Below are 21,365 nucleotides of genomic sequence, written 5' to 3'. Positions count from 1 at the left end.
GTTGAACACAATCTATCTCTCTTGCTTCATGCATATAAATCATGTGATTCCATGGTTATTCCATGCAGGACATTCAAGGTTTAAAGTCAGGCTTTTTTGCGATATGTATTTCAACAGATTACACATAGAACACAAATACCTTTCATGTGACCTCTATTTTGAGTCTTTAGTGAGTGTTTTGCACTGGGTAAAAAAGAAGGAAACAAATGGCATGAATGATTTTTTCTGTGTTGTTATATATATAATGTATAAATATATGTAAAATTAACATCATTTTTATCTAGCAGAAACCCAGATCTTTCTGATATGGCTGTGTTAATAATTAATAGATGTATGAAACTGTGACCAGGCATACCAATTAGCAACTATACATACATTCATATGTGCACACCCTACATTCCTCACCATCATGGACTCTCAGGGTTTTTTTTGTGAATGGGAGCTAAACCACACAATGAAATGCATAGACTGAACTGAGATGCAAGCGTAAATAAATGTAATATACACTCAGTAAAGAGTACCTATTGAGCAATGAATAATTTATCAAATAATCCAAATAGGTTCTTTGCACAGGTATCTTCCACTGGTTTCAGGCAGTGGACCAGTAATATTGATCAAAGTTTTCTCACTATTAGTTACAGTAGCTAGATGATAGCACTCACAGCTAATTCAAAAGATTCTTTTAGCTGATACATATGACAAAGCTTTATGATTCAACCCGTATTAATGTTTAATAATATGAAACCATAAACACTACAGAAGAAAGATGAAACAGTGTAGATTTAATTCTAAGTTAGCTTGACATACACTAAGAAAGTTGTATTTTGAGCAATTTAGACTGATGAGTTTGTAATAAACTTATGCTGTTACTCTCAGCTGTAAACATCTCGTGAAGAACATCCAATTAATAATGAATTAAGTTAACATACTTAATTAATACAGTTCTTGAGAAATGTGCCTGTTTAGGATAGCTTAATTCACAAAAATATAGACGCACTCTAATCTGAAAACACCAGGTTTATGTGTATGAGCGTGTGACAGAATTCCATTTCAATGCTTTTTGTAAATTTTTTTTTTTTAATAAAATAAAGAACAGTACAGCAACTTCCAAGTTCTGCTTCCCAATGAAGAAGCAGTTCATTTATTCCCCCCTCCGAAGAAAAAAAAAAAAACAAACAAAACTTGGAGCAACCTTTGATTTTCGTATCCACGCTGCAGCCTTGTTGTGATCTCAGGCCTCTGAGGTCCCCCTGCCGTGCTCTCAGTGTCACTCAAAATCACGAGGACACATGGAGTCACGGACGAAATTAGACCGCAGCCAGCCGAGCACCCAGGGATTTCTATAGCTCCTAATTTAGACCTTCTCTTGATTTCCCCCCTGGTTTCATGAAAACAGGCACTTGCAGTACCTTTCCGTCTATGGCTCAGGTAAGGTGCATTAAGGACCCAGAACCCAAACAGTGCACTCGACCTGCGAAGTGGCGCTGAGGCTTAATTCAGAAGTGGCACTTTTTTTGGAGAGAGAGATTAAGAGAGGCGCATAATACATAATACTGCAGCTATTGCACATTAGGTCTGCATTGCTTTATACTGTAAAAATAATGCAAGTAAAGCACAGGATCAATTCCAGAGACAAACCAATGTCAGAAAGGGTGCCAGTCAGGCAAGGATCTTCACCATTTGACTGTGTAGAGTGGAGCACCCTGTCACAGCCCCCAGCACGGAGATCCTACTCCCAAAGAGGCGTGGCCTCGTTACACAAATCAGCTTTAAGTAGTGCAGAATTGCCCTGTACGTGACCCATAGGTTTTAATTACATGATCTGTTTAAAAAGCATGTGAGGTTGTACATGGCGTCTCTCTCTCTCTCCATCATTTTCCCCATGGTGCCCGACATCGTCATTTCAAAAGCTCTGCCCATTTGTTTTGCTTTCCTTTTTACAGGACATAGTCTGCACCACTTCACTGAACTTGAAGGCGTGACTTGCGTATCTCTTACATTTGACACATTTTCCAGTTGCACTGCTGCGCATTTCCTGAAATCAGGTCAAGTGCTTTGTTCAAGGGTAGAGCAACAGTGTCCCACTAACCGTCTGGTCCAGTTGCCCTAACCACACTCCCACTCTAAGAAAGCCCAAACTGCTGGTAAAGGACAAGTAAAATGTTGGATGGCATATATGGCTGTAATTCCTCAATTAATCAAAATCAAAGCAACTGGTGGCAAGGTCTTGGTAGAAGTAATCTTGTATTTTAAATGGGTCTTCATCACTCATGGCTATTAAAAAAAAATGCTCGCAAATGCTCATGTTTTGAAATTGTTTGAGTTAACTACCCCTTCTCTGACCAAGAGCAGCGGAAATATTATTCCACACCTTTAGGCAAAGATTTTGAGTGAGGAAGCAATTCTCTGGATTGGTCACAACCATTAAAATGCGGCCTACGTTTGCTGTGGGGGCAGGGGAAGTGAGGACCAAACATTTCTAGTTTGAAAATTGCATGGCTGCTGGAGCTGTTCAAGGTCATGCTTGGAACATAATTATTTGACACTATGAAGCTCAGCTTAAGTTGACATTGTGTTTGCAAAATGTCACTCGCAATTAAAGTTGATAATTTAACTGGGAAAAGGTCATGCAGGAACGTGTGCGATGCGGCCGAGACCTGGCACATTAAAAAGAAAGAAAAAAAAAAAACAAGCAGGGAGAGCTGGTCTTCTACCTTCCAAATATAGTGTTTTTTTTAACATTGTGCTTTTAATTACACATTTTGCTCTGATTAGATTTGTGTTCTAGGTTTTATTGGTACTCTTAATTGGCAAAGATGATTGCAAATTATGCATGGAGTGGAAGTGTGTCAGTTGTGTTGTCACCTTGAGTGGTCAAAGTCACAAAACTAGAACTTCACTGCGCTCCGTGCACTCCCGTAGCATTTTCTTTTGAGCCACGCAGGTGATGAGATTGAAATATAGCATTAGAGCGTTATAAGGATTATGGGCAAGGGAGATATTAAAAATAATAGGAAAAGACAAGACACAAGCTTAGGAACTCAAGCTTGCATAAACCCGTAGAATAATGTATTGAGGTGAAGGAGTCCGGCCATGTGTGCTCACTGCTCTGCCCTGCTCTCGTCTCCCAGGCCGCAGTACTACAAGGTGCTCGAGGAATGCGTCTCCCAGGTGGTGCTCCACAGGAATGGCATGGACCCGGACTTCGGCTACAGAGAGAGGCTGGACGTGGACTTCAGCGTTCTCATTGGTACGTCCCTCTGGCCGGGACACCAGCACACTGCGGTCATGAGCGTGCTTCTTTTCCAGAGTTTCACAGCTCAGTCAGCAACCCCACGATAAAGTCAGCGGCGCTGTCCCTCCCAATTGCATGGATACAAGGAAAGGGTGTCACTGCTTGTTTTAGGGTTGTACTGAGAGCTGCGGAAGTCTTTGTAAGTTCTGCCACAGGTTCACTCAGCAGCACCACAGTCTTTGGCAGCCTTCTTCATTTGTACATACAACCCAGTCTCTGACAGGCTAACCCATTTCATCTGAGCTAATTAGACCTGGAAGGTCAAGAGTCACCTCATATTCTTAAAAAGCACCAACACAAAAAGATGATCACTCTCTGTAGGGTACAGATGATCTTGCATAGAGAGCAGAAAGCCAAAGATCCTTCCTTTGTCGCAAATAATGATGAGATAGTGATAAGACGTCGCATGCTGTGCAGTATTCGTGGTTGTGTGAAGTTGTTCACATACAGGTTGCAACACTATTATGTGACGCAGCATATGATTTATTATATTGTCACTAATTTCCTAACTTGCTTCACACATCAAATGACTGGTGGTTTGATAGATAATTAACAAGTCGCTTAATTTTTTTTTTTTGCAATTCAGCACTGATTGTGCTGTTAAGGAGCAGAATGTCCCCTGCAGCTCCCTTAACAGGATGCAGGTGTATATTTTTGTTCATGTATGTGTGTATGGTTGTTTGTTGCTCTCAAAAAATGGAGCAGAGCCCCAGCAGCAGCAGCAGCCCCTATTTTACTGCTGTCCCCCGAGATCCCGAGCGGTAGGAGACACCTGCAATCTGTAGACATGGAAGATAAGGTATACTAATTACGCATAAGTAGTGCATTATCTCTAATGTCCGTCTTCAGTACATCATGTTTCATAAAGCAAAACAAAGCTTCAGGTTCGCGTGCTTTAGATTCATCCATCATCGTTTGGTGCGAAAAGTAATTAGACAAAATGGAGGTCTTCCACCCCCCCCACCCAAATTTGCAATCATCCAATGCTGCAGAGGGAAAATAATGAAGTAAGTGTGATCTTGAACAAGTTGTCCCTGTCGTATTGTGTCACTAACAGTTCTAAAACTTGTCAACAAAGGCTCATTAAAACTTTTCAGATTCATCCGCAAAACACAATTTATGGAAGATTTTCTTCTTTTTCATTTTGCTTTAATGAGTTGAAAACAAATGTCTGAAGCATGTTTTTAAATTCACCTCACAACTCGCAGAACCGAATGTAACCCTCCAGAGGAAATCGCCTCGTAGAAGCACAGACAGGTTCATTTTTTTTTCTTTTGGTAGCCTTGGTTTCCTTTTAAGGTTTATTTGGTTATTTCTGTCTTTCTTGTTTAATCTGTATTTTGAAGTAGAATGTCAGAATTGTTCACTGTTAAGATACAGTAGCCTGTGCATTGTCATTTATTACTTTTGTGCTTTTTGACAGACCAGTGTGTTGATAAAGCAAAAGTAGAAGAGAGTGAACAAAGAGCTGCAGAGTTTTCCAAAAAGGTAAGCCATAAGCCCTCTTGCCACCACGTTTCTATCAAGAAAGGAGAAGAAAAATTCTCAGGAGTTCATAGACGGGTTATGGATTGCCATGCACTGATCAATAGCTGGCAGCAGGAGTACATGATCTGTATCAGTATTGCAGGGATCGATGGTGTAGTTGCAGTGTACGCTGCTGTTTGTGTCCCACTGAGTGCAAGTTAAAATATGTAGGCTGTTTCAAAACCTTTTAACCCAGTTGAAATAGCTCCATTCTCTAGAGAAAGGTTTGTTTAATGTCTTATCTCTTAATTTTTCTCTTGACCAAGTTTTTTTGTTCTATTTATATATAAAAAAAGGAAAATTAACCCGTGTAATGAGTGACAATTTAATACAGTTGACCTAGGAAAGGAACTGTAAAGTTAATCTCGTTCAAATATTTTACATACATATCTATTTTACAACAAATTGTTGTGGTTTTGCTGAGCAAAATACAGTTTTTTAGATGCCCTTTGTGAGATATCTTTTATCTTTGAGTTTTGTTTTTGTTTGAATTTGAGTTTTAGAGAAAAGTTACTTTCCAAACAAACCAGTTACTTTCCAAAGAGACAAGTCAAAAACAAGATCAACAAAATCCAGCAGAGGTGAACAAGACACACAGTTATGCGCTTGCATTATAACGCAGTTACTGTGTACTAATGGCTCCTGCCTGTTGTAGCTTCATTGTCATCATGGACTTGGGCACTAATCTCTGCTGAAGATCGGCTAGGTGAAATACGCCCAGTTAGTTTTAACCCGGGGGGGGGGGGGGGGGGGCAGTGCACTGATCAAAGCCCACAGTGCTGCTAACCTCCAACCCCCGGGGTCTTGCCATACGAGAGCATTCCCCCTGCTGTGGTGGTAGAGGCGTCGCCCTGACCCAGGCCGCTTTTCAGAAAGGTCAGGGCCATGGACGCACATGAATACCAGACCTGCAAACACAGGCAGAGAGCAGGCAGGAAGGCCACAGAAGAACGGCTACAAAGGGAAGCACGTGGCGTTTGATGGTGTCCGTGGCCGGCGCCCCTCTGGAGACGGGCCTAGTGCTGAAGCATGTGTTTCTGTGGTGATGGTTGCAGTTTGACGAGGAGTTCACTGCGCGGCAGGAGGCCCAGGCCGAGCTCCAGAAACAGGAGGAGAAAATCAAAGAGCTGGAGGCGCAGGTCCGCGCCCTGCAGACGCAGGTAACGGGGCGCGGGGGGTTGGGGGGGGGGCGGTGGGGGTCGTCTGGGAGGAGGGGGGGGTGCTCACGTCATGCCACGTTTCTCACGCCACTTCACGAGAGAAGGCCACCAGAGACGGCCAATGAATGTTTCATGAGCGGCAGTACAGCATGTGTGGCTGTATAAATCAATTCTGTGTTTGTTACAGCATACAGTATATTGATTTTAACCCCTGCTGTACGCGGTGCTACAAGATCAGATTTGATAGTCCAGCACAACTGGGTTCCTACCCAGGGAAAGAGCAAAAGAGATAGATAGATGTATATATATTTAGTGGAATTAATATGATTTTTGAAATTGCTTTTTATACTGTGTGGAACACAAAGATGTTGTGTAGAGCCAGTTACTATGACACGTGTAGAGCAGGAAAATGCGTGCACACACACACACACACACACACACACACACACACACACACACACACGCACAGATTGTGTTTATTATTTTAAGTAAGAAATATACGTGATATGGGTCCAAGGGTAAAACGCTAATTTGATTAGGTCTCAGGGAGTCGTGCTGCTCGCTGCACTTATGAACAGTAGGGAGAGAGCTGGGAGATGGTAACTAGGAGAAGGAATCCATTAATTCCGTCAAGTCAGAACCCTCTGACTCCCTAATCTTAACTGTGAAACTGTTCTGAGTGGGTATTTTCAGACTCCTGGGATACTTTAATGAAATAAAGTGCCAATTTTCTCTTTAAAATGTAAGCCATTGTTGAAGCGTGTGAATTTCTGCATTACAGCCAGTTCAATACAATTGTGTCATTATGAAGATGGGTTTTGCTTCCTTTCTGGCCTTCACACCCACATTTTCCCCCTCGCTCATAAGCCCTGAAAATGACAACGATTTCCTCCTTAACCCAATTTCAAATGCTTTACTGCTGCCTAGAGACAAGGGGGGTAGTTTGCTTCTCTGCTCTTTGAATTGAATAAAAACCATTGCTGCAAAATTGTATGGTCCCAATAGCTGGAAGATCTTTTTAGAAACCCCACTGGTTGATCAGCAGCTGTGTGCATGTCCTCCTTCCTGTGTACCTGCACATTTACCTTTTTTTGTGCTCCACAGGATCTTTCAGAAGACAAGTCGGTCTCATTAAGGCCCTGGCAGCCGAAGCTGCCATTTATTCTCAGTTAGACAGCAAACGGGTGCATTATTCCAGCCGTGAGCAGGGGCTGTTTCTCGCAGCTGCTTATCGGCGATGGCTCCAGTTAATTTGACCACGGTCCTCACCCCACACTTCATCTGACCGCGAGTCGGTTTTGGAACTCGTTACCGAGTCCTTCTGCCGAGGATGCTCGTCAGTCTCTCGGCTCCCGACCTCAGACCGCGAGCGTACTCGCGAGTCCACCGCTGCCAAAGCGGCCGCGGCGTATCTCCACCCGTCACCACCCGGTGTGTTCAGTTTGCACACCTCTGTCTCGCCCCCTTCTGTGTTGCACGGAGACTCTTTGACCAGCTTCTTCCTTAGCCGCTGTAGTCCCCCCCGTCCCCCCTCCCCCATTCCCAATGCACATCTTCTCTGTATCTGTTCTGCGTCGCTTTTGAAGTCCGGCAGTTTACGGTTTTTTAAGCGGGTAGAGCCCACGAGGCTTGGCTTCGCATCCTGCTCTCTGAAGATGCATTCAAAGCGCCGGCGTAGGTACCTTTCACTCCAACAGGCATCAGTCTTGGCAGGGAAGCATGCAATGATCTCCGTGCCAGGAATGTTGGTACTGAATCTTTATCTTATCGCTTTGTCCCCCAGGTGTGCTAGTGTAGCTGAAAGAGAAGTAGACACACATGTTGTCTTGCACGAGGGAGACATGTTCTCAGTCAAATTGAGCTTTTAAAAATTCTTGCGTTCCATTGTTGTCACGGTAGACGCAAAGGGAAATGCCTGCTTGCTTTGGAAGAATGTGTACTTCAGTGGAAACACTTTTCCGAGCAACGCAGCAGTGCAGCGTCACTTTGTTTCAGAGACAACAAATACCTTCAACACGTAACAGACACTGCTGCGCACAGTTATGACTATCAGCAGCTGTATTTTCATCATCAAGCACACAGATGAGGTCACTTGCATACTCAGAACATCACAAAGCTATGTAGCAGGACAGCTGTGTAGTAAGCAATGCAATGTCTTGCTAACCTGCCAGCTCTTTGTATTTAAGCAATGGACACTTTGTCCTTTTTCAATGATTGCAGCATTAGGTTAAGATGTGTCCTAAATTGAGTGGTGAGCTCCATATTGTGTTTAAAACGCACAATATGCGGAAGGAGCCTCACCCACTTTTCAACAATCTGTTCTCCATTGGCTTGCCCACAGCATAAAAGAAAGAGGAAGTTCATTAGGTGCAGTCAGGTTTTGTGTTATATTTGTATGTAGATCTTCCTTTGGACCTGCAGTAACTGCATTACGCATACTTCATGTGTGCAACTGCACTCAGAGATATGTGTTTTGTAGCCAATGTTGTTTTACTGCTTAAAGGTGGCAAGCCTTGCTTATTTTTCTAACAAAGATGAAAAAGCATTCTTTTGGGAGTAGTAAGTAACTGGCACATCACAGGCGTCAAATAGCACAACCTCCATTTTGCTGTTTCTTATTAGTGCTTAGCTGGAATATTTTCAAGTTAAAATGAGGCAATTCTGTTTTTCAGATTTATATTTTGGTCACACACCGTAGCAGTGGCTAGAATGCCATGTTAGTTTACTCTTTCGTTTCAACAGGCATTGCTTCCAGAGCCGAAAAAAAGCAGCATTGAGTTTTAAGCCTCCTCATGACATTACATCACCATGTTATGATAATGGTTAAAAGACTCTTTTAATTGAAGTAACACGACCAAAATGCTACTTTGACACTGTGCCTGGAATGTCATTTAATTTGTTGTATATAGAGCCATCAGACATTTCCATGAGAAGATACTCGGTTTGATCTTCAAAGCTGTTCTATCACATCCCCTGGTTTATTAAATATGAATGAAGATTGAGCCCTGTTCATTCTAGTAGACGGAGACCTCATGAGTATAAAGCACATAAGTTTCATATCCCCTGCTCTTCACCTTGTCTGCAAACTGGTGAATTTTAATGAGTGTCTGTCTCTCTCAGAGCCTTCGAATCCAAGAAAGTAGTCTCTCTGATGTGTTTGTTTGATCATCGTTCTGATCAGATCTAGAGGATTTATGGGTGTAAACATAGAAGGAATTGCAGTGAAAAAAAATGGAATACACAGGGAAGCCAGCGTGCCAAAAATGAAGATGTGGCCTGTGGAGCTTCACTCATGGTGTACTGAATTAATAAATGTGTAAGTGATACATAGCCACTTAATAGACTCTTATCTAGCTGGAGCTTCAGTAATTATGCTGGGGGCAAGAATGTACCTCTTCCATTACTTCCCTCACTTTGACCCAAGTGAATAAACAGCAAGTAAGTCTTCCCACTGTTCTACCTTATTATAGTTGGGGATTTGCTGTGGGGATTAGCGGAGCTAGTACATGAAGCACGAGATTCCGGAACCGATATGGCTCGGTTGCCATCGGTTACCATTGTTGCCATGGCCTTTGCTAAAGGGTGCAGCAGAAAACAACAAGCCAGCTTCCCCTACAGTGCAGACCTTGAACAGGCTCATTACTCCTCTTAACTTTCCAGCCAGCGATGGGGACGAAGAGAAACCTGATACATTACACTTTACATCTACTTTCTGAATTCTGCCGAAACAGAGGTCCTTATTAAATCCCCTCCATGGAAGTTTCCATCTCCTTTTCCATTATGGCTGGTTAATGTTTAATACTGTTCACCCTGCGGTAAGGCTGGGTCTGTAGGAGCTACCTCATATAACTATGTTTCGCCAGTGTCAGACTACACTCCCATTTAAACGGCTCAGGCTGTTAGATGTTATGGGACTTTTCCCCCCTTCTCAGCGGTGAGGTCAGCTTTACTGAACTCCAACAGAACATAGTTCATTTTTAAAACAAAGCCTTTAATATTGAAAACAGTGCCTGTTGCTTCAAAAAAGTGGAAACCAAGGAGATTATGCCATAGCTCAAAAGAAAATAAAGTTCTCAAAGGAGCCAGGAAATGGTATACATGGCTACATTAGCTCTGTAACTGTAAAATACTTACTGTACTGACTTCTTAGGGACTGACACCATGGATAAATCTGAAAGACAAGACTAACAGATTTTTGATTCTCTTAACAGGTAGCATGTTGATGATCACTTTCAAATAAAACTTGGTATTTTTTTCTTGATTTCTCAACTTTCCAAGGGCAAGCACAGACTTGTCGTGAACACTGCAACCATCAATAATTGATTGACTGTGATTTTCTGTGTCAATTTTTGCAACAATGCAGTTCATTCAGTCTCACCTTCCTTTTACTGCAATATTGCCGTCTTTGCCAAAATATTATGTCAGCATAATTGTCATCATGACTTCTTTGCTTGCTCTGTCCTTTTTGTCCTATAGTGGTTAACAGAAAGTCTGCACAGCTCCTGCAAAGCACCGCAAGCAGTATATACATAAAAACAAATATGCTTACCTGCTTGCTTTATAACCTGGGCGGTGGGACCTTTTATTAACAAAGAAAAAGGCGCTTGTGATCCTCCTCTCTGTCTAGCTAACCTGCGTTTGTATCTGTTGCTCTGTGTGTATGTGTGTGTGTGTGTTTATGTGTGTGTCTGTTGTCCACCTGTCCAGTTAACTAGTGAGAGAAACAAGCTGAAAGAGGCTCAGAGACTCCTCAGCGAAACTGACAGCAAGGTGGGTGGCCCTCTTGCATGCCTCGCCTCACATTGCTCTTTCAGCACCAAGGACAGCTCCCTCTGCTTGGCTTCTCTGTGCTCTGCTGCTTGCTCCCCCACTCCCAACACAAAGTCACTCACACAGACGTGGCGCGGTTATCGGTCCCATCGGTTTCAGACGTCCCGCATGGAGAGAGCTCCTCTGTAGAAGTGCCGCCGTGTGCCTGTGTCTGTTTTGATATGGGGTTCCAAAGGTAAATGCAGCAGCCTGCAGCCCAGAGTACACACAGCTCTGCGCTCCCTGCCATACTTATTTTGGAGACTGACGTTGATCACTAGACAGTGGGAATGCCTCACTTTAAGCGGATGTCAGTGAATTTCTGTCCAGTTAGGGGTGGAGAGCAGAATTTGCGGTTCCACCTCTGCTGTGATTACTTTTTTGTTTTGTTTTGCTTTAAAAAAAGGCATTTTTTCCAATGTAGGACTGAAGTGCGATTCTGAAGGAGGGAGGTTGTTACAGGACAGGAAAGCAGGTCATGCAGCTTGAAAGTTTCCTCCCAGGTCCAAGTTAGAGACATTTTACATTTGTTGTTGTAGATTTGCATTCTCAGTCTGATAAGCCTGTCATTAGCTGCAGACAGTGTTATACTGACATCACTCAGTGAAGGTAGAATTCTCTCCCCCTTCCCTGTAATACGGATGAGTGAGGAAGGCAAATGGAAAAGTGTCTTTGAGGTACTTAATGTGAACCTCAGGCAACCTGGCAGAGGGGTATGAAAGTTGTTTGACTGCTGTTTACTCCTTTAATTTGTCCTTTATGAGTTTCTAACTGAATTTCACAGTTCCTCAGTGAGGGCGAGATGGGGGAAGCATAATCGTGTTAATTACCACAGCTGTGATTGTTCCTGACATCCCCCTTCCCTCCCCTCCCTCCACCGCGGTTGAGTTTATTTCACCCTCTGGTTTCCCTGCGACCCAACGGCCTGAGAAGATGGGTTCGATTTCAGATTGCCCTGCTTACGCACACTAATCAGGCCTCCACCTAAACGAAGAGGCCAGCCAAGAGCCATTAGGAAGTGAGCCACACCCCGACCGTGCCCGCGCCGATGGGGGGGGGGGGGGGGGGGGGAGGGTGTGGACAACAATAGCTCAGGACAAGCTGTTAGAACTGAAGGGCAGGCGGCGACGGTCCCATTTCCGAGAGGCGGGGCGGAGGGGACGGCACCCCTGCAAAGCGAGGGAGCCGCTGATTGAGATTCCGGAGACGGGGCCCTGGGCCCGGCGGGCAGCGGCGCGTCGGAACTCGCTGGAGCGCCGCAGCGGGCCCGGCCAGTAGGAAAACGACGGCGCTCTAATTTACCAGCTAATTTGCTTCCATTGCCTCATATTAATCTTAAAAGAGAAAACAGGCCATGGCGGACCGGAGATTGACAGACACATAATCATGTACGGGAGCCCGCGCCGAGGGAGCCGGCCGCCTGCTTCAAGAATCGGCCTGCTACACCTTTTTAATTTCCCCTGTAATAAACAACCCACTGATGGAACCATGTAGTCGATCACTTTGTAATGTTTAGAGAAGAATGACTCGTCCAAATTAGTCACGTATTGCAGAGGGGCACATTGCAGGAGGGGCACATTGAGGGGAATTGGTTTTGAAATGAGAAACTTGCTTTTATTTAATGTCGGGGAATGAAAACACATAATAACTTTTTAGAGGAGAGATTAGCTTCTAATCATCCAAAGGTCAAAGCCTATCTATTCTTTAGGGTTTCTAATTGATCCATTTGCATACGTTTTGTTTCGAAACTGTCCCAGGCCCCTTATCAATGCTTATAAATACCTGTTTATACAGTATGGCATTATAACAGAGCAGACTTGTCAGGGGACTGCTGGTCTGTATCTTATCAGTAATGGGTTTAATTTCGCCTCCATCCATTGCTTAATTGTTTCCCATTGGGTCAGCAGCTACATTTACATTAAAACCTGTTTCAGCTTACTGATTCTGAAAACTGTTGGCCACTGCAGAATACAGTGCAGTCCAGACCCTCTCAAAAAGGTAAATGTCTTTCTCTACTGAGTCACACTGTTACCCTATAAGTCATTTTATTTTATGGAGTTTTGAAGGTCTTTGCCTTGCACATACATTACCCTTAAATGAGAAACAAACTACTGTCAGATTAAGGTGATTGAAAACTTCCAGTTTTGGGCCAGAAAGTTACATAGAAGAAAAATGTGTTAATGATTTTCTCACCTTGGATGCACACAAAGCACAAGCTTTAGCAAACTGTAATACACAAACTTCCAGAATATGTTGTGTAATGTGTATCATTAAATACCAATATATCAATTTTTACTTTGTTTTGAGACTCCAGTGGACCCTATAAGTGCATTTTGTAAGTGGAACTGGACTCCTTCAAGTCCTCTGACACTTTAACTAAGTGTCCCCGTGAGTTGAGAAAGCTGCCGTAACACATCACCGAAAGTGCCTCCACATCACGCCCCCCACCCCCCCACCCCCCGTAACGACCCCCCAGCCCTGCAGAGGACACAGAGGATAGCTCTGTCCCAGGAGTCCCCCCGGGGTGAAGCTCGTGGCATCCGTTGACGCACGAATCGTGCTTAACTGATGCTCCGGCTCTCCCGAGCGCCAGGCCGACACACCTCGCCAGACCAGCGGGCTCATTTATCCCCTTATTTATTTATGTGTTTTAATAGGCCTCCGTGCTCCTCTGCGAGCTGGCTGTCCCAGTTTCCCACCGGTGACGGCTCCTTTGGGTGCTGGCCTTTGGCCGGCCAGTAGGCACGCGGGCCGCCGTAAACGCTTGGCTGCATCAGATGCTCCGTTACATAAATACCCCCACTGCCAAGGGACCGGGGCCCGAGGGAAGTTGGGGGGGGGGGGGGGGGGGGGGCGATGGCCCCCCATCTCTGCCAGGTTTTATCAGCTCTAGTCATACAGATGGCCTGGGCTCAGGCTTGTGCTGAAGGTTTTCACTGGGAGTAAAGAAGGGGAAGTAAAACAGCTAGTAGACCTGAACAGCCCTGGCTCACTCTGCCCTTCCACTTACCTTTTAGCGCCGTCTGCCAAGTGTGTAGCGTACATACGGTAGTGCTGTCTAGTGGGATGTTGGTAATGGTGTTAAAAGGGCTGGCATGCGGATTGTAGACTGGGGCAATGCCATAGGGGACGTCAGGGGAAGACAATCAGTGGCGGCTCTATTGTTCCAGAGGGACTGTCAGACCAAACCAAGTTCCTGACATTCTGTTCTTTCTCCTTTAGGTTGCGGCAGGTCCCGTGGCGGGAGGTGTCCCCCCACCCCCTCCCCTCCCTGGCGGTGCTGCGCCTCCACCCCCACCCCCTCCACCTCCTCCTCCGCCACCGCCCGGAGGCTGCCCTCCGCCCCCCCCTCCTCCACCCCTACACTGCGGCATCCCGCCCCCGCCTCCCCCTCCTCCCGGGTGTGGCCCGCCGCCCCCACCCCCTCCCCCAGGGGGTGGATTTCCACCTCCCCCGCCCTTCCCTGGGGCACCTGGGATCCCGCCGCCCATGGCCCCGCCTGTCGTCAGACTGCCTTATGGACTAGAGCCTAAGAAAGTATACAAGCCTGAGGCGGTGATGAAGAGGGTCAACTGGTCCAAGGTAAGCATGCTGGCATTATTCCAAACATATAGTCGCCAATCCTCAGTACATGACTCGATTCCATCACCTACATCACTAATGACTAAGTGTCTCTAAGCAACTGTATCATCACCATTGGACATTTGTGGCTGAGCCCATTGCCTACAACAGAGTGTTATTTACATGAACCTAGTTATCAATGTTGGCAGGAACATTTGACCTTTTACTGATTGTTAGTGTGGCATGGGTCACATGAAAGCTGTGGGTCTAATGAAGTGGTCTGTGGATGAGACAGGAAATTAAAACATTATAATAAAGATGAAGAAGGAAGGAGTGAGGGAGAGCGTACCGCGTATTACAGCAAAAACTCACCATTGATGCACAGCGCTGTACAGGCTGCTCTGACTGAAATAAACAGCTTTCTCAGCTCAAGTGCCCTTGCATTCTTAGCATCGGAACAACACTGAATATAAAGAGATGGTTCCGTGTAACCTTCTCTTTCATTTTAAGGCTGCTTCAATAATCCGGCTTCTCTTTGTCTTCCGTTCCCAACGTGATTTTTTTGCCTTGGAGATTCCAACCTGGATTCATTTAGTACTTTTTCCTGCTCATGTCTGACCTTGTGCTTAATCCCATGTGCTCATTTTACTCAAGGCTGTTTTTTCATTCCTTTAAACGCCGCCATGACTTGATTATAGTCCGCCATTCAGCAATGGAATAGAATATGTTGGAGGCGGGGGTATGCTTGAATGAAAACGGAGGTAACACTCTTACTCCTGAGCGGAGTACAAGCACTTAAAGATCGTCACGGGCAGGAGTCTGCCTATGTTATTGGCTTTATTGGTAGATGGATGACAATCATCGTGTTTGAAGCAGCGGGCACGGTATAATTAGCATTATTACAACGTTGCCGCAGTGTTGGAACAGATGTGTTCTCCCTCCGTTCGAAAGGGACGGCGGACTTCCGAGCGAGAGGGAACGCTGTCGAATTTATTGCGATGGTTCAGATAAGAATTTTATTGCGGTGCCACTTGAACCAGTGGGCCGCGCTCCAGGCACCTGTTTGTATCACCTCGTCTTGAGGCAGCGCCGTGAGGAAGGAGACGTATCGCCCTCTACTCACAGAAACCTATCTGCACTTGGTATGGAAATGTACATCAGTGCAAAGGCCCTGTTCCAGTCACACATAACACCATTTATAACATTACAGGACAGCGAGGGACGGGGGACTCCTCTGTGTTTATTATTTGCGTGTGAGCAGCAGACGGAACACTCTCCTCTTTATTAGTGCGCCCGTGTGTGTGTGTGTGTCTGTGTGTGTGTGCGCACGTGCACGCGTGCCTGCACATCCATCTCAATATCCGCTCAGTTAGGAGCGAATCGGCGGGTGCGTAACCTTGCCTCTGCTCGCGCAAAAAAAGAAAAAAAAAAATTGGGAGATGCAAATGAAATAGGTGGATTGCACTCAGAGGCATTCAGAGCCACCTGAGGAAAAGCAATCTGTGTCGATTTAGAAGCACTGGAGTCATCTGTCTTCTGTGTTAAGAGCAGATGGAGTAGTCTATGTGCCAGCAAGCACTATCTTGTCTGATTAGACAAAAAATGTACAACAAAAAAACAACTAAGTGTTGATTAAGCTATCACCACTCACCCCCTACTCCTTGTTTGGTGTTTTGTGCAGTTGTACTGGTACAGTTGGAATAGTGCGCTGGTGCTGGTATTGTTGCGGTGTGGTTCTGGGGCTTTCCTGTCTGAATCTTCCCCTGATTATGATTGTAATTATGAGGAGTAGAGTGGCACCACCTGTCTGTAATTATATTTGGGAAATCTTGTGGAAGCAAAGAATAGCTACTGAAGCAAGGGGTGTTTGTGTGAGAGAAAGAGAGAGTTTGTGCCTCTCGTTTTTTTAAACACTCCCGTGAAAGACCTCTCCACCTCTAACAGCCTTGGGGGGACATGGAGGGTGGTGGTGGTGGCGGTGGGGGGGGTGCGATAGAAATGCACAGAAAGTAAAAGCAGCCAGGAGCAATAAAAAACGAGGGAGCACTTTTTTTTAAAAGCACGTTATGGATTTTCAAGTAGCTACACTGGAGATTGTTGCCTGGAGGTGCTGTAAAGTAATTTCTCCTACGGTAAGAACACCTACGGTTGGGGAACGGAACACGTTTAAGGGAAAGTAAATGATTGCTCAGCCTATGTCTGAGGCCGTTTGGAGCAGCGTGAATTGTGCCAAGATGCTGGGCTCCCGCGGCGATCGCCGCAACGACATATAAAGCAGACCAAGGTTACCCTCCCTGGACCAGCTAATCCATCCGTCTCATAATTACTTCATTTTGGGGAGGCTCTCTCTTTGAAATAAATAATTAAAACCCGTCTGTGGAGGCCATCTAACAGGCTACTCCATGGTGAACAGAGAAGGAACACTGCCTAGTTATTTATCTCTTTTAGAAAGTTATTTGGCGATGACCCAGGGCCAGGCTTGAGCTGCTCTTTTGTGCAGGTGAGGTGCTTGCTGGATCCACTGCAGTTCAGTGCTAAGGGGATTCATCAATGTGGAGAATTTGATGTTCTAATTAGTTCTGAGGGACTGGTTGGGCAGAGATATGGAGCGCTTGCCGCGCCGGTGTGAAGGGAGTGATTGAGCACACGGCACCGTGTCAAATGCATCAGGCTGCCCGGACACTGAGGAGGAGCGAGCCGGATCGCATCGATATCTGTCATCGACTCTAGATTGCGTTTCTTGGACTCTGTACCAAGGTTTTTCTTCAGCCACTTTAGCAACAAAAACGCCACCATTGCACACTGACCCTGAGTGGTACCAGTGACCACTGATGCAGGAATTGTATTTACATTTGTTTATTAAACTATTTTACCTCAACAAGTGTTTGGCCGCAGGCCAGTCCTACACAATGCCCAAGCATATAGTGTTGCAATACTACTATTTCAGTAGATCTAACTCCTGTGTGAGTTGGGTTTTAATTTGGGGGTGTAGATTGCACCATTGGCCCTACTTTGTATGAAGTAAACTAATACTAATGATTAGGGATGATATTTTGAGCTTTTCCAGCATTCAAATATAAACGTCATGTCTTTGTTCAGCCCAGGTTTGCGAAACTGTGGAAGTTATGCAGAAAATTTTTCATTTGTAGTGTTTGATTTGGTCAAACTTGCTGTTAGTAATTTGTGATTGGTCAAAAGACAGCCTCCTGCACATCTGTCATAGAGGTGAGCGGTATCAGTAGAGTGCACTGGGTAAGCCTGCTATAAACATGCAAATTATGGAGATAAGTTATGGTGGAGTTTTCCTTTGGCCAGCAGGGGGTGCTGATCTGTCTGCAGGCATTCAGCACAAGAGCATCCATGCCTGTCACCACCACTGTACGACACCACTTCTGTCAGTGCCCTTGGCAGTACTATTATTGTACAGTGATTGTGTTTGGCTAAGTGGAACCTCCTCTCTTACGAATCGCTCGTTCACCTTGTGATGAAGTGTGGCAGTGATACGGGTGCGAGGAAACCACTCACTGGGGATTAACAGGATTCCTCACTGAGCAGTGCCACCATCGCCACGCTCCGCACGGTCTGAGATGGGCACCGCACAAAAGAGTTCCCGATTAACGCTGCAAATGCAACACAAGCCATTATGCAGCCACTAAAGCGGGGCGGGTGACCATGCCGCGCACAATGGGGTAGACCTGGAGCGCAGAAAACGAAGTGGCCCTTTCATGTGTGCCAAGCTGAAAGAAGGAATCAACAAGTCTTTCAAGTCAAGTTCATCCAGCCTGCATCGGCTGTAATTATTGCACTCACTCGTTGAGACTGCCTGCTTTCCACACAGATCTATTTGCTCTTGCATATTAATAGACTTGAAATAATAGTTCAAATTAGCATATATGATTGCACAATATTATTTTTATTTTAGTCCAGTTGTTCTTTTCTGATTGCACCATGCATATGTGCGTACAGTACCAGAGACACTATATGAAGAGCAGTCTTAACATTTAAGTGGTCTGTGGTACAGGAATGGCAGGCAATAATGAAGCACTTGTGTGATTACAGATAGTGCCTCAGGAAATGGCAGAGAACTGCTTCTGGATCAAAGTCAAAGAGGACAAGTATGAGAATCCGGACCTCTTCGCACAGCTCTCCCTCAGCTTCTCCACCAAGTCTAAAGGTAAGCAGGCCTCATTTCCCTCTGATAGCTAATTAATCCACACATAACGCTTCATTTAGCCAAACTGCCACGCGGCGGCAAAGCGCTCTCACTTTGTGCCACTTTGAGAAACTATGATTTTTTTTTGTCTTTCCGTGAAATGTTAATTATCTTCAAAACTACTTCTTATTCAGCATGAACTTTTCTGTCTGCGGAGCGGTTGCGGACGTTGTGTTGAAATCTCGGCACCAATTAGCGGGATGAGAGCTGCGTTCTGTTTCGCGCGCGTAACGCGGCGGTGGGGAGGCCTCACTCATAGCTGAATGGCTTCAGATGGGAGCACGGCGCAGTTGCGCTTGGTTTACCTCCTCCTCTCCAGTCTGGAGTGTAGCTCTGCGCTGAGGAGGCGCAGGGAGATTTCTCTCTGCCCTCCGCTCTTTGTTCTGAGATACGTTCCCGCTTGTCCTAAACTGTGGGTCGAGGGGCAGGCTTGGTGGAAGTGGGTGAAGGAAAAGGGGGGGGGGGGGGGGGGGGGGTGGTGTGAGAGAGGGATGTGTTGCCACGACTGTTCCTGGTGTATTTGTGTCGCGTGAAAGAACGAGCTAATTTCCAATATCGGGGCGGGGGGTGGGGTGGGGGGTTCATGGCTGTGTTTTTTACACGCATCACCAAGGGCCTGTCATGCAGCAAGTGGGAATGTCAGGCTCCTGAGTGTCCCCATCTGTGGGCACGCCAACCAGAGCGGGCGCACGTCTGCGCACCCCGCTCTCCCGGCAGCTGGGCACGTTCCTGCCTGTTGCCCTGCCTCCGAGCCACTCCAATCAGACAGCCCCCACATAAAAGCAGTCGGCTCTCCCGCATAAATTGAAATAAACAGCAATTTAGCCAGAAAGCCTTGAGTTGATTTCGCCGGCGCGTTCGCGAGTGGAGGGAGAAAAAGAGAAGGAGTGAAAGAAGTCAGCTCAGACTAATGAAGAGCAGGAGAGCGCCTCGGAGCAATGTCCTGCTCCACGTGCTGCAGCAGAAATGTGCTGCTCTGGGCTTCCCAACGCTGCGACGGCGTCCCTGCACCTCGCTAAAACCAAAAAACACAAGAGGCTTCATCCCAAGAAAGCTACAGTATTGTGTTTGTGGTTTCCTCTTTATTGAGTTCAAGTCTTGAGGGGTGGAAGGGGGGTGGTTTGGAGGGTGAAGGGGTACGCAGCAATATAACAAACAAATGCTCTAACAATAACATGTTTTAAATTAGCACTGTAGTCGGAGAAACATCGTCTCTAATTAAGGCTGCAAATAATGAACTCTGAATCCCATTTAGCTGTGCTGATGTCTGAGGGGGTGCTCTACCTGAGGTATAATTGCCGCTTCTGTCGACTCGGAACAGTGCGGCGTGATTGTGCAGCCTTGTAAGCCTTTTGGCTCCTCGAACTGTCTGCTGTTCACATCTCTGTTGCCAGGTCATAATCCTTCTCTTTGCAGAGCAGCGAGATTAAGGCCAAGGAGGCTGCTTTAGGAGAGCACTGCAGTCGCGGCAGACTCTCAGAGTGTGAGGAAATATCCTCAGGGGCAGCCATTACTGAGTTCCTATCAATGACGCCTAAAGCAAGCACAGTAATTCAGCTTTTCTCGGTCCTTTTGTTGACCATAGAGCGATACGTTTCATGAATCAAATGAATGGGCTATCAAAGGCTTGAAGGCAAAAACACAATTTTGGGATGATTTTTGGAGCTAAAAGTGAGTGGAAAAATTGCTTTGATGTCAAAATGTGATCTGAGTTCCTGGAAAAAAAAAAAATAGAACTGGGCCTTTGTTGTCAGAGCAGCGGTGCCCTGCACCCTTCAAAGGAATGTTTGCGCGCCCCAGATTGGCGAGGTTATCATAAAGTTCTCGAAATGTAACGTTTTTTACTTTACATCATAAAGTAACTTGCACTCAGTGCCAAGACTGCTCTGGTCCCCCCTTTCAGTGAGCGTGAAAAGCGCGGCTCATGGCGTGGAGACCTCACCGGGGTAGCTCTTTAGAAACTACATGAATGGCATTTCTGCCCCAGATGCAGTGGAGCGATTGCTGTCCCACCCGTAGCAGCAGGTGAATAGGTTCAGGTGGTGGTGAAATTAGTTCATAAGGCCTCACCGTCGCAGGGTGTTACAATAGACTATAAATCCTCACTGTGGAGCTGCCAGAACAGTCAGTGGAACAAACCAACTTCATTTGTCTGCAAAATTGCCCCTTTATTTATGTAGCGTAGTGTTTGGACTGTAAGCCCAGTATTTATTTATTTGTTTATTTGGCCTTTTGAGACAGTATTTATAACTACACCCAAAGCTGGGTGATTAATGTTGGTGTTATTTTTGCTACTTCGAGTGAATGGAAGACCAAGAGTGCCTTTGTCAACTCAGTGCTATATAGGAATTGTAGTTCTTGACCATGTTGTTGAGCTACAACACAGAAAAGCCCTTAGCCTGTCAGTTAATTGAATATTGCTGTCTTCACACAAATTGCATTATAACATCTGTAAGAGTATTTTAATCCCAGTATGCCGTACACATACAGTATTCCAGATACATGCTCTTGTCTAAAACCACCATGAGCATACTAATACAACCTTACCCACTGTTTGAAGAGCCTGATTTCTAATGACTTAATGATAGAAGAAAGAGGAACCATAATCAACAGGGATTTAAGCTCTGTTTCCAGCCTCTTAAAGAGGATCAAATTCCTACTGTATTTCCAATTAGAGTACTTTACTGCAGTAACAGCTACATCCGACTGTTTGAACCCAGCGCTATTGACAGGGGATTTCAGACGGCTGTTACACTTAGAAGTGCTTTGAGACTATTCGTGCAGTAGGAGTGCTGTATCA

General features: G+C 45.5%; 1 protein-coding gene across 2 annotated transcripts in view; it reads left to right on the top strand.

The window, feature by feature from the left end:
- Positions 1-21,365, top strand: part of diaph2 (diaphanous-related formin 2) — a 397,085-nt gene that overhangs the window by 132,936 nt on the left and 242,784 nt on the right. Inside the window, exons 15-20 of one of the 2 annotated variants that reach the window (XM_036548046.1) lie at positions 3,132-3,250; positions 4,719-4,783; positions 5,878-5,982; positions 10,690-10,752; positions 14,014-14,373; positions 18,412-18,526. In XM_036548046.1, coding sequence (XP_036403939.1) covers positions 3,132-3,250; positions 4,719-4,783; positions 5,878-5,982; positions 10,690-10,752; positions 14,014-14,373; positions 18,412-18,526 — 827 coding nt within the window. The remainder of the gene's footprint in view (positions 1-3,131; positions 3,251-4,718; positions 4,784-5,877; positions 5,983-10,689; positions 10,753-14,013; positions 14,374-18,411; positions 18,527-21,365) is intronic. The other variant, XM_036548047.1, reaches the window with a different exon arrangement.

The sequence above is a fragment of the Megalops cyprinoides genome, chromosome 16, assembly GCF_013368585.1.
Source record: "Megalops cyprinoides isolate fMegCyp1 chromosome 16, fMegCyp1.pri, whole genome shotgun sequence".
Classification (NCBI taxonomy): Eukaryota; Metazoa; Chordata; class Actinopteri; order Elopiformes; family Megalopidae; genus Megalops; species Megalops cyprinoides.
The sequence above is the reverse complement of the archived record's forward strand: the minus strand, read 5'-3'. Positions and strand labels throughout refer to the sequence as shown.